This window comes from Dendrobium catenatum, unplaced genomic scaffold (assembly GCF_001605985.2).
Source record: "Dendrobium catenatum unplaced genomic scaffold, ASM160598v2 original_scaffold_197822, whole genome shotgun sequence".
NCBI lineage: Eukaryota > Viridiplantae > Streptophyta > Magnoliopsida > Asparagales > Orchidaceae > Dendrobium > Dendrobium catenatum.
The window spans coordinates 148,112-162,753 of NW_021516239.1; the positions used below are offsets into that span (position 1 = coordinate 148,112).

At 35.2% G+C, this 14,642-nt stretch overlaps 1 protein-coding gene across 1 annotated transcript; it reads left to right on the forward strand.

Moving 5' to 3' along the window:
• The first annotated feature begins 2,731 nt into the window (after positions 1 to 2,731).
• Positions 2,732 to 5,719, forward strand: LOC110111211 (pentatricopeptide repeat-containing protein At2g13600). Its single transcript, XM_020842986.2, has one exon. It carries the CDS (start codon positions 3,529 to 3,531, stop codon positions 5,596 to 5,598), a length of 2,070 nt encoding a protein of 689 aa, XP_020698645.1. The 5' UTR covers positions 2,732 to 3,528; the 3' UTR covers positions 5,599 to 5,719.
• Positions 5,720 to 14,642: the final 8,923 nt, after the last annotated feature.

Genomic DNA, 14,642 nt, shown 5'->3' on the forward strand with positions numbered 1-14,642 from the left:
ACCTTTTTTTTTTTTTTTTTGGATAAAACCCACATAGGGGCCTACGCATTAAACACAAGAAAATTACAAGCCTTTGAGAACCTTCATCTCTCTAAAAGTACAGCCTTTGAAGAAAAAATCTACGAGCCAAAATTTCTACATATTACAATGATAAGCATAAGTAAATAAGGCAACAAAACAAAGCAAACAAAGAAAAAACAACATTTCACCAGAAAGATCCCCAGTCCCAAACATGGAGCCATACGAGCCACCCAAAACAATCTGCAAGACCAACAACACCAGTGAAAAACAACAAACAAAACCAATTACTTCAATTTAGACTTTCTGCTACCATGTTTGCCGCCTCTGCAAGAAAATGCTTTTTCAATAATGCTATCCACATTCAAACTATACATCACATGAAACTTATTGACAGACTCACCCAAATCATTCCCAAAACCCCCACAGGGTGTAGAATCAGACCCAACAAACCAATCATTTTGATCCAAACAAGTATCCTTCATATTCAACGATAATTGATCTTTTAAACCAACATTTGAAATAATAAAAATCAGAACATAAATAAACAAATTCCCATTATAGGGTAGCGAATCTGCATCCGATGAAGGAATGGGAGAACCATCATTCTTCCTAGGTTCCATTCCAAATGGCATAGAGTTAACACCAGGATGAGAAAAAGAAAAACCTCCATCAACACCGTCACCAACACAAGGGGAGGAGATGAGAGAAGCAGTAAGGTTAAAAGATCACCCTGCAATTATTAATATCCAAACTATCATTAACATCTTAACTTTCAACACAGGCAATAGACAAATGCAAAATAATATTCAACGGAGTAGTTTTCTCCTCAACAATACCGACCTTATTCCGAATGTGAAGATCACCAAGAATCTTTACCAAATCATAAGAAGCTTCAATGCAATCACCCCCATTAGCCAACAACACATTAATAGGAGATACAAGAGTCAAATTAGGGATATAAACATTATCCACAGTTTCCAAAACACCTTTCACATTCCAATCAGAACTAACAATATTAGAAATAGAAGAACCCGAATTTAAGATACCGCATTCCTTGTTATCATGGCCCAAGGCTTTACAGTGTTCACAAAAAGAAGGTAGATTTTCTATCACAATAGTTTGAAAATAAACCAAATTATTTGAACCAATCCAAACAACATCGGGATAATGTTTTGTTATATCCAGTTCAACTAAAACCTATGCAATCGAAGGGTGTGAACCCATAGAGGTTACATTGCCAATGCTCAGAGGCCGACCAAATAATAAGTCCAATCCATGAAAAAAATACGATGAGAAAAGAGATGAGGCTGCAATTTCGGGAATGAGGTCCAAATAGGGATAATGGGAGATTCAACTGATAAATCCAAGTAAGGAGACCACTTAATCAATTTCATGAAACAATTATAAACAAAGTAAGAACGATGCATAAAAATTCTATAGTAATCGAAATCATTCGCAAGTTTAATCATAACATTCTTGACTTCCAAAAGAGTCGAAGAACATTCATCAGCAAGCTTAAGATTAACAAAGAACTTCCTAATGAATTCCAAAGACGGACGATTGTTTGAAAAATTTTCAACCAAAGAAAATTCAAAAGGCGCAGCAAGAGCCACAATTTTCTCCTCAGAAATCCACAATGACGACATATCGTTAAAAGACAAAGTTTTAATAGGCGGGAAGGCCACCACAGTGGCACCAGCCAAAGCATTAATAAATGACCTCGAAACACTTTTACCAGACATGAAGCTGGGATCCCACAATGAGCCCAAATATTTGCCATCCGATGCAATTGGAGGATGAAAATCAAGCCACCATCCACGGGAAAGCAAAAACACGAAGAAAAGAATACGTCCCTGAGAGATGATGCCAGTACAGGCAACTCCTCTCTTCCTTACGTTCAACTTCTCATGCAGAAACCAATCCTTCCTCTGATCTCCCTGCTCGAGCAACCAGACATAGCATCCACATCAAAAACTGCACGACCTCCAGATAACTTAGCTGTCGGTCCCGCAGATTCGAGCCAAGGCTAGGGCAAAGCAGAGCGTCGACTGACAGTTATTTTGTTCTTTCACAATTTTAACAATTTTGGTCTAATGTTTCGATGACCATGCTCTTTTAGCTAGGTGCTTGTAGCTTTTCTTTTCTTCTACTTTTTCCTTGTAATTTTTTACACATGTAATTTTATTTTATAATAATGAAATGAGATTTGCTCCTAATTTCCCCCCCAAAAAAATCTAATTAATGATAGATTGGTAGAATTCTGAGTGCTATGGATATAAATACAAAAAAATTCCTTATTTTAACTCATGAGTCTGCCATTGAGACTCTGCTCTTCTTCCTTGCCTCGATGATGGAATGGCAAGGCCGGCGTCACTCTTCAAGCACCTACCTTTCGACCTCTCCCTCCCAAACTCCACATTCTTTTCCGACCTAAATAGGGATAATGGGAGATTCAATTGATAAATCCAAGTAAGGAAACCACTTAACCAATTTCATGGAACAATTATGGATGAAGTAATAATGATGCGTAAAAACCCTAAAACAATCCAAATCTTTCACAAGTTTAATTAGCACATTCTTGGCATCCAAAAGAGTCAGAGAAAATTCACCAGCAAGCTTAATATTAACAAAGAACTTCCTAATGGATTCCAAAGATTAACGATAGTTTGGAAATTTTCCAACCAAATAAAATTCAAAAAGTGCAACAAGAGCCACAATTTCCTCCTCAGAATCCACAATGATGACATACCGTTAAAAGACGATGTTTTAAGAGGCGGGAATGCCACCCGAGTGGCACTGGCCAAAGCATCAATGAATGACCTTAGAAACTTTTTTATGAGACAAGAAGTTGGGATGCCACAAATGAAGTTGAATATTTTCCATGTGATGCAGGCAGAGGAAGAAAATTATGCCACCATCCATGGGAAAAGCAAAAACACGAAGAAAAGAACACTTCCCTAATACACGAGGCCTGTACGGGCAAACTCCTCTCTTCCTTGCACTCAACTTCTCACGCAGAAACCAATCCTTCCTTTGATCTCCCTGCTCGGGCAACCAACCGCAGCATCCGCATCGAAAACCGCATGGCCTCCAAACAACCTAGCTGTCGTTAGGTTCCTAATCTCGCAGATTTGAGCAAGGCTAGGGTGAAGCAGAACATCAGTTGACGATTATTTTGCTCTTTCACAGTTTCCACAATTTTGGTCTAATGTTTGGACGACCTTGCTCTTTTTGCTAGATGATTGTAGCTTTTCTTTTCCTCTTTATAATTTTTTACGCATGTAATTTTATTTTATTGTAATGAAATGAGATTTGTCCCTATTCCCCCTCCCAAATTTTATTTAAGAATAGATTGGTAGAATTCTGAGTGCTATGGATTAATGGATATAAATACAAAAAGAATTCCATATTTTACCTCAGGAACCTGCCATTTGACGTCCCGTTTTAAAATCTTCCGAAATATCAGTCCCCTTGAGGCCTGCTCTTCTTCCTCGCCTCGATGATGGCATGGCAAGGCCCGCGTCAGTCTTCAAGCAGCTACCTTTCGACCTCTCCCTCCCAAACTCCACATTCTTCTCCGATCTCCTCCAAACCTCCATTAAAGCGAAGTCCCTGTTTGAGGTTCAGCGTGTCCATGCTCGCCTCCTTAAGACTCACTTCGCCTGCGAGGTCTTCATCCAGAACCGGCTCATCGATGCCTATGCTAAGTGTGGGTTCCTTGAGTATGCCCAACAGGTATTTGACAAAATGCCCGACCGAAATACCTTTACTTGGAATAACATAATAGGAGCTTTTCTTAGTTTCAAATTGGTTAGCGAGGCAGAATGGCTCTTCCAGTCCATGCCCATGCCCGATCAATGCTCTTGGAATTTGATGGTCTCAGGTTCAGCGCAGCATGGTTGCTTAAGGAAAGCCCTTAAATATTTCAACGGTATGCATAGGGAAAACTTTGTGCTCAATGGGTATTCCTTCTCTAGTGCTCTCAGTGCTTGTGCTGGCTTGGTTGACTCTGGATCTGGCGTCCAGATACACGCATTGATTTCAAAATCTCCTTTTGCTTATGATGTCTACATGGGCAGTGCGCTGGTTGATATGTACTCCAAGTGCCGGAGGGCGTTTGAGGCACACAGAGTGTTTGATAATATGCCAGAAAAAAACGTTGTATCCTGGAACAGCCTGATCACTTGCTACGAGCAGAATGGCCCGGTCAGTGAATCCTTGGATATGTTTGTGAGGATGATGGAGTGCGATGTTGAGTATGATGAGGTGACTCTTGCTAGTGTAGTCAGTGCATGCGCTAGCCTCTTGTGTATCAGAGAAGGAATGCAAATACATGCCCAAGCGATTAAATTTGAAAAGTTGAGAAATGACTTGATATTGTGCAATGCTTTGGTTGACATGTATGCAAAGTGTGGTAAAGTCAGTGTTGCGAGGAAGATTTTTGATGGCATGATGGTTAAGAGCATGGTATCAGAAACCACAATGCTTACTGGATATGTGAAATCATCGAAGGTCAATGATGCAAGGTTGATGTTTGTGAAAATGCCAGAAAAGAATATTGTGGCTTGGAATGCTCTAATTGCTGGTTATACACAAAATGGAGAGAATGAGGAGGCCCTTAGACTGTTCCTTATGTTGAAGAGGGAGTCTGTTTGGCCATCTCATTACACCTTTGGCAATGTCCTTAATGCCTGTGCTAACCTTGCTGAACTCCAGCTTGGCCAGCAAGCTCATGCTCATGTTATGAAGCATGGTTTCAGATTCCAGAATGGTCCAGAACCTGATATCTTCGTTGGGAACTCGCTATTAGACATGTACCATAAATGTGGATCTATAGATGAATCAAGGAAGGTTTTTGAACGAATGCTCAATAGAGACAGGGTTTCCTGGAATGCCATGATTGTGGGGTATGCACAAAATGGAAGTGGACTGGAGGCCATTAATCTCTATAAAAGGATGCTGATGTCAGAAGAAGAACCTGATAATGTGACGATGATTGGGGTTTTGTCAGGTTGCAGCCATGCAGGGTTGGTGGAAGAGGGACGCAAGTATTTTGATTCAATGTTCAAGGAGCATGGTTTAATTCCATCCCGAGATCACTACACTTGCATGATTGATTTGCTCGGCCGAGCAGGTCAATTTGGTGAAGTGGAGAAGTTTATAAGAGAGATGCCTATCGAGCCTGATTCTGTTTTTTGGAGTTCCTTACTGTCGGCATGTAGAGTGCACCATAATGTTCAAATGGGAGAATGGGTAGCTGGGAGACTTTTTGAGCTTGATTCAGAAAATTCAGGACCTTATATTCTTTTGTCAAACATGTATGCTGAAGTAGGAAGATGGGCTGATGTTGTGAGAATTAGAAAGTTAATGAAGGATAAAGGAGTTATTAAGCAGCCTGGGTGTAGCTGGGTTGAGATTGGAAGGAAGATACATGTCTTCATGGTGAAAGATAAAACCCACCCAAAGAGAAAGGAGATCTATAGAATCTTGAGAGTTCTAAAAATGCAAATGGAAAGGCTTGGAGCGAAATTGAATGCCGAGGTCTCTCCAGATATTCTGTTACTTGGAGCTGAATAAAAGCATTTAACATCTATGAAGCTGAGCAGAGCAAACTGTAAGTTTATTGCTTCACAGTGGTTTTTTCTACTTAACGATCAAGGAGTTGTCTTCTTCAATTTGATTCCTTGAAGCTTCAATATCTGGAACGGCACTTTGAACCTAATAGATGTGGTTCGGAAATGCATTACGTATTTGCATTGTTTATGCAGAAAAAAATTGCCTGAAGTTGAAGCTTTTGCACACTTTTATTGAGCGAAATCTGTGGTGAAAATATAGTAACATATGATGGATATAAGGGAAATTCTGTCAAGTCTAAGGATTAGTATAGGAACTGATATATGCCGGGTGCTATATGGCATTATGTCTTTACAACCTTAGCAGCCAAAATACTGAAGAAATGTCAAATGTGCATAGCATGAACTGGGGTCTGAAGCTATTATATTTGACTTAGACTAAGGGGAGAATGAAAAAGAACTCAACAGAATATCTGCATCTTACCTCGCTATATGCAATATTCTAATGGAGACTTTAATTAGAGACTTTTTAATGGGAGTTACGACCGTAAACATAGAAATCAGTATTTCTTTTCGGTAATTTCTATTCATATTCCCTGACAATGATGCTAATTTTTTTTTGGGAACGTTAAGACCTTCGAACAGCTCTTGAGAGGAAATAATTCGCGTCTACCAACCGAGCTACGCACGCATGCCCAATGTTGTTAAATTTGATTATAGTATTTCATCAATCTGCTACTTCAGCCTGAATACTGAGTCAGTATCTTGATTCCTATACATTAAAATTTCATGGAAACTAAGCACACCAATTCAGTGCTAAAAAGGCTGATTATCCATAGCAAATAGCAGTTTTTTTCTGCACATTTTGTGGTTAATCATACATATATATATATAATTCTATAGTCACGAAATATTTTTCATTCAATATATCAATTCGAGTGGGGTTTATTTGATGTGGGTGTCGGTTTCTCATGAGCGCAAGCCTCCGTGATTAATTACATCTTAAGCCTTAAGAATACTCTTGATTAGGGATGCTATTTTATTCTCCTCTTGGTTTGATGCATAATAGAGGTTTCTAAATTATTCTAATTCATAGGGGATAAATTTTTCTATTCATCTTTAGCGAGGATTAGTTTTTTTAAATGTATGAAGATTTAATTAAAAATTTGAGTTTAGAAGATTAAAGATTTATTTACTATCCTAGGAGAAATTATAGATTTAGATTTTTTTTGGAGTTAGAGAAGAGACATAGAGGGGTATATAATTTGGGTTTAGACTTACTTAGAGTGAGTTGTCAGCTATCATTTTAAACACAATTAATCGCCTTATGAATGTAATGTAGGATGACACTATCCTAAGAAATCAAGATTTTTTTTTTAAATTCAGAAAATTTAATCGAGACTCTTAAATATGCTAGTGTATCTAACTAATGTCATGCATGTTGTATGAAATAAATGCATAAATTAAATCTTTTATTCATTTATTTAAAAAATAAATACAACTCAGGGTTTGTTGAAAGTAAGTTAGCCAAGCACAAAATACTTGAATTTCTATCCCTATAATTAAATTCAAATGCATTTGCTTTCTTCTAACTACAAGTCTTTTATAGGGTTCCAAAAAAGGACACCCTTCAAAGGAGAGGTGATTATCTTTTGAAGCCACATATATACATCTATAAACAAATATTTTTCAATATTTACAACTCAATGAATATATACAATTAGTTATATTCCAGACACTTTACATTTATATTAGATCTTTTATAGGGGTGTCAAAATCGAATTTTTAATCTGATTTGGGTCCAACTCGAAAATGACTCGGCTTTAATTGACTCAATCGAAGGTCTCGTGAGGGGTGCATGGCTATGAGAGGGGACGAGGTCATGCAGAGGGTGAGGGGTCGCACAAGGGCTTGGGTCTTGCAGGGGTGCGTGGTCGACCGAGGCGTGGGCCACATGGTGCATGGATATTGCATGGAGGTCTTGCATTTTAATTAGGTGTTTTAATTCTTAATTAAGCTTTCAATCTAATCTACATTTGTCTTCCTAAAAGGAGTTAAGCACAATGATATGAAAGCTTTAATATCAAGTATTTTATTACTGATTTTTAATGATTATTTAAGTTAAATAGAAATTGTCTTTGTTTACACCAAAATTATGAGGTTTATTTCATTCTTTTTGAGGCTAATTTAGTAGTCTTGTAAGTCCGGATTATCCAATAGTTACCTATTTAAGTTTGATTATTCGCTGTTGAATTTTTTTTTTAATTTAATCTATAAATTGCTGATTTATAAAGTGTATAATTTAATTTATATTTATACTTTTAATTATTTATTTAAATACTTAATTAATTTTAATTGATTTATCATAATTATTTAAGTTTAATCATTTAATTTTATTTTGAAATTTTATTTTATTTTCATGTAATTTTAACTGATTCTTATTTTGCTTATTTAATTTTAGTTTACTTAGATTCTGCAAATGTTCCAAATATATGTAAAATAATTCATGAAAACCTTTTTTTTTATATCATATCAGCCATTACAAAAATAATCGTTAGATATCAAGAACATGGGAAATAAAGCAACTTCATTTTAACACCTCATTTCCATGAAAATCTAATTACAATAAAATGATTATTTCAATCCATTGATTAGTATAGCTCTCGATTGTAGAGTTCAAAGAAATTTTGTTTTTCGGCGGAATAATCAGCTGCAAAATAAAGGAAATTCGTTGCAAATTCTGGTTTGCGACGGATTTGCGATGGAATTGTTTCCACCGTTAAAACTAGTGTTGCAAAAGTATTAGCGACGGAAAAAATTCATCGCAAATATTTTGTGTTGCATTTGCAACGACTATAAGACGATAATTTCGCCGCAAATTGAAGTGGAATATCCGTCGTACATTGTAACCGAAAATCCGTCACACAACCGCTGCTATTTGTGACAGAAATTTCCGTCGCAAACAATAATACTAGTTCATCGTATCAACATTTACGATGGATATTTCACCACAAATCCGCCGGAAACTGTTGCATAAATATAAAAAAAATAACTATGGCTATCTATAATTAATCTTTCACATCAGTACATATCCATATAGTTTAAAAGCATCAATCAAAGTAGTAATAAAAATAAATAATAAAATCCAACATTTGAGGAACTTCTTGTCCAACTCAAAATTAAAAATTAGAAGATAATATGACCAAAAAATAAATAAATGTGTCATTTTGAAAAGTGGATTTATGGGTCAATCTAAATCCGACCCGTTTAATAAGCATGTCGGAACTCTAAATCCAAACTCAACCTGTTTATTAAATGAGTCAATGTGAATCCAAAATTTTTGAGTCAGATTTAGATCGTGTTGATAGTTCGGATCATTTATTGACACTTTTTTTTTTATTATTTTTTATTGACACCCTTAATCACATTCGAGCAATCCTCATCTAGGTAAGTTGGTGAGTCTTTTATTCTTCGTCAACCCTTAGAAATCAAATTGTGGCGACCGTTGGATGACATCCTTAATTTGAGCCAGAAATTTCTGACAAAGAAAAAGTGGTCATTTGAGAAAGATGGTGATGAAATTCAAAGTGTGACACAACTCTCTTTGGCCTATTGGTTGAGAGCTTAGGCTTCCAACTAAGAGGTCCAAGGTTCGAGTGTATGTGTATGCGTTGTGTGTGTGAGTTTGCTTTAAATGGCCTAAATGTCCCAAAAAAAAAAAAAAAATTCAGAGTGTGTACACTGCACTAATTAGTTTCGTATTAAGTCATGAGAACAGCAAGTTGGGGCATCTCTTCATGGCTTGTAAAGATAAGTTGGTTGAGCCACTCTTTGCCAAAACAAACATAATGGTAAAGTTGAGGCCAACTTAAATAGATTACTTGCAGAAGAGATAATGAGACTTAAAATAGTTTTCAAATGGTAAGTTACCTCTTTACAAAATAAGATAAGAATTTTAGAAAGTTCCCTCACAGAATCTAAGCCTTCGTTTGGGATGGCTTTCTTGCTACTTTCTGAAGCAGTTTTTCAGTACAAAATTTTCTAATTTAAATTTTTTTTACTAAAAAACTTCTTTAGAGAACTCGCTTGTTTGGAGTTGCTTCTTTTGGAGAGAGAGAGAGAACCTAAGCCTTCGTTTGGGATGGCTTTCTTGCTACTTTCTGAAGCAGTTTTTCAGTACAAAATTTTCTAATTTAAATTTTTTTTACTAAAAAACTTCTTTAGAGAACTCGCTTGTTTGGAGTTGCTTCTTTTGGAGAGAGAGAGAGACAACTTATAAAGTTTAAAGAAGCCGTGAGTAGAAAAGACAATCCTCTTTTCTTCTAACTATAAAAATCTTAACTATCTTGTTAACTTGGATACATATAAATGCTTTGTGTTCCCAATTATTTCTAGAATTGTGCGTGTGGCAGTCCTGATTCTAGTGCTGAATTTCAATATCTTGAGCCTCAAAAGAATCATTATCAACCATGTAGTGAGTGAGTGAATAATTTTAAGAAGGATATTTAAAGGCTAGCAAGTGCTAATGATAAGAAAGTTTTTAACACTACAAAATTAACCAACATAAAGTGTCTAAGTACTCTTAGCAAGAAAAAAAAAGGACTGTTAGCAAGAAATAAAATAAAAATGTGACTTGTAGAGGATACTTACCTTGGAAGCATTTTTCACACATAGTATATTCCTCACTATCTGCTCATGCCAATTTTCTTTTTCACCCTCCAATGGTTTCATGATAACTTCTAATTTGCTAAAAACTCTTTTAATTCATCTACTTTAAAGAGTTCTTCAACTACTCGAAAATGCTAACATTTCCTTATATCATGATCATGATCTTTATGAAAAAGTGCAATATTTCTTGAGGTCCTAGTTGTGTGGCTGTGTATATAATGGAGGAGATTGACAAAATGATTTTTTTTTTTTTAATCTTGATCGCATTTACCAACTTGGTGTAAGAGACCCACAAAGCAACATGAGAGGTACCATGGTGGATATTAGTGAATCGTTCATTGGCAACATATGCGATGGTCTAATTTATTGGTTCAATTCACCCTCAAGTTGAGTGCATGGTTGATCCTAGTGAATGTTATCATAGGCTCTGATTTTAACAGAGCAGAAGTTTCCTCTATTCCTGATTAGTTGGCAATGGTATTGTAGCGAGTTTTCATATTCAAGGTATCGAGACTTGTGATTGAATTCTTTAGCATTTATGTGATTGTTAGAGAGTTTTAACATTTTTGCCCGTGTGTTTGGTTGTTATTGTAATAGCCCGTATTTAATCCAATCAAATAATTTTTTTAAGGACTCATTGTAAGTTCAAATCACAAACCATATTCACCATAATATAGATATTATAGTGATTTAATTATGCTATTTTTTTTTTCATAATTTTTGGGCATTGATACAAATCCTTAAGAAATTGACACATGTCGATGTAATGAAGGATTTTGGGCTAGTGAGGTGTCCGCTTTGCAAACTTATTTTACTAAAATTTTCTAAACAAAATGAGCTATATTATGGATATTTTTTTTTATAAGTTTTGAAGCTAAAAAAATTATATGAATTTTATACTGAAAATTGATTAAATTATATGTGTTTTTTGCTCCAAAATAATTATAGTATTTTTGGACTGTGAGGTGTTCGCTTAGTATATAACACTACCATGTGCATTCAACACTAGAATAGAATATGGATATATAATTAGAATTGAGGTTCATGTATTTTTAGCACCAGAACAAAACTTCACACACATACCAAATTTCCTCTAAATCACACATTTCAAGAATATGCTACAACATGGAATTAAATTAGTGAAAATATAGAGAGCTTAGTGCCATGGCACTGCCTACCCCAACGTCGCAGTGCCCTAGAAGAAAATTTTAAATTTTTAGAACATGAAAATCATCCCCTTAGATCCGCATTAGAACACATGCAGACTTTCTTATGCATACAAAATATTTACAGACACATGCAAAATAGTTTAAATATAGAAATTTAGTGGATTAACTTGAATCAGATTGAGTTAGAATATTTGGAATGGTGCACTGATTTGTAGGTGTTATAATAGTCCACTCAGAAAAATATCATCATCGGCATTTCAGAACTCAGATGATTGAAATAGATCATGATGCAATTGCCTCATCTCAAATTCTTTCTTCTAAGTAGCTTCACCTTTTATCTTATTTTTCAATTGAACCTTAATAATTTGAATATATTTATTTCTTAACCTTCTAGTATCATAGGATATAATCCTCTCTTGTTCATATTTATAACTCAGATTCAGATATACCTTAATTTCTTCTATAGATATTTGATTTATGGGTTTAGATACCCATTTTCTTAGAAGTGACATGTGGAATACATTATGAATGTCGGGCTTATGATATTACAAATGCATTATGTAGACAGATTTTTCAATCCTTATAATTATTTAAAATGGTCTAATATATCTTGGACTCAACTTTTCTTTTCTACCGAACTTGTTGATGCCTTTCATTATCCTGATTTCATATATATAAAGCCTCCCACCTGAAACTCTACTGCTCGGTGCTTGACATTAGAATACCAATTTTGCCTATCTTACATATCTGTTAATTTGCTCATGATCAAATAAATATTTTAGTAGCATCATTAACCAAAGCTAGCCTAATCAGATTTCTTTCATTTACCTTTATCCAAGATAATGAGGTTTTGCATTTCCTATTACACAGAGTTTTGTATGGAGCCATACCTATACTTATCTACAAACTATTTATTGCAAATCTAGATTTAAGTACTATTATTTTAATGATAATAAATATTATTATTTATTTATCACTACTATTATTACACATCTATTTTTTATTTGCCCTGCTTACCAACCTTTCAGGTCCATAAGATTACTTGCAATGCAAATAAGATCAAGATCAGGTAGACTAGGATTGAGTCTATATGTAATTTCAATTTTAATATACTTTTTTACTATTCTTGAGACAAGTCATGTATCTGGTGGACCCCAAGATAAGTAATCTTGCACACACACACTTAGGGGGGATAAATTTGATGAGTTCTATTTTTGACCTAATCGTATAAGACGATTTCAAATCATACTGGACGGTTAGTTAAAAATAGAAACCCTAATTAGGGCATCCAAAATTTAAGAGTGATTAAACTAATTTTACTAGACGATACCTATCGTCTGGACGATCAGTTTAGATGGTGAAAATAGTTGCCAATCATAATTTAGGAAATATTTTAATTTTCAAATTTTGTGTTAATCATATGGGACGATGTAGATCATCCTGGATGATTCTGAACAATCATTCCTAAATGAGTCCTATGATTTGGAGAATAATTATGATAAAACTTAATTCGATATGATCGTACAAGATGATTGATGATCGTCCTGGATGACAGAGAATAGGTGTGGGACGATTAGGGATCTCCACCTATCATAACAGACGAATACCATAATTTTTCAACTAATCATCCGCAATGATATACCCTTATCATACTGGAAGACAGAAGTGCATGAGATGATAAGGCATCACCAGGCATCATACTAGACAAAGTTTAATGGTTTAATACTAATCATCAAGGACGATACTTGTATCATATAGGATGATCAACCTATTTCTCTTGAACTAATAGTATAGAGCAATGCCAGTTGTCTTGACTGAATGGGTTATTTTATACTAATTATACATGATGCTCTATCAATCATACTGAACGATCAGTTGCAAAAATTTAAAAATTAGGGCTTCTTTTAGAGGCTATCTATTTAAACTCTATAATATCCCTTGAGATAATCTTTTATTGTGAAGGAAATCCAAGAGAGAGCTTTGAGAAGGAAGAGGGAGAGCTTGAGAGAGAGAGAGAGAGATCCTTGTGAGGGAGAGTTGTAAGGGATTCACAAAGGTTGCTCCAAGCAAGGTGTTCATCGTCTTCTTGAAGTTGTTGTTCTGATTCCTTGACGGCTTTGAGGGAGATCTTCATCAGCATTAGATCCAGGTTTTTTGCCAACTCCAGGAGGGAGTAAAAGGATTTCCAAGTTCTCTGCCTACTCCAAGAGGGAGTAAAAGGGTTCCCGAGTTATCTACCTTCATCAGGAGGGTGAAAAAGGATTTCCAGGTTCTTTACCTACTCCAAAAGGGAGTAAAAAGATTCATAGATTCTCTACCTTTGCCAGAAGAGTGAAAAAAGGATTCTAGGTTCTCTGACTGCTCTAAGAGGGAGTAAAATAATTCAATGTACTCTACCTCACCGAGTTAGTGGAAAGATTTTGTAAGGGCTTCTCCATTTTGCTATGGGGGCTAAAGACACAAATTGATTAGTGCAATACCTAGAAAGGAAATTTATAATGGAGTAGACTTAGGTCAGATTTGATCGAACTACAATAAAATTCGACGTGTTCTTTCTTATTACTTTTACCATATTTTATTTTTGCACTTTTTTGTGATTTGATCTGTGATTGAAATGTTAGATTGTGTTGTTATCGTGATATAATTTTTCTTCCACATCAAGGGTTATTATTTGTTTTAAAATATTTAAAAGATCAAAAAGATTTTTTACCTTTTTGTTTAAGAACTTTTAAAACTATCAATTTATCCCCCTCTAGGTTAGCCTCGGGCTAGTTATTTAGGGTTTCACAACCCTCATGAACTTTCACTATTATGGTAAGCAAATTTGATCATAGGGATACTATCCTCCTAACCACCGCCAAAGTCCAAAACATATAATCTCATAAGATCTTCGAGTACCTAAATAGTCCTCTAAAATAGTCTATAAGTCTAGGGATGAAAAGCTATTCTGAAATACAGTTTAGTGCTAAAATTTTTTTGAATATCCCTCTATAATCTAGAGGTGAATATGACATCTCTATCTGCATAAAATTTCATGCATTTACACCTACGCCAATCTGTGTACTAAATCAGACGTTATATTGAATTAAAAATAACAGACATTGCCAAATAATCTACCACAACCCATATAACATAATGCCCATGGGAAATACTATAACAAAGTCCATTATCACTTCTTCCCATTTCTACTTTGGAATAATCAACAATTATA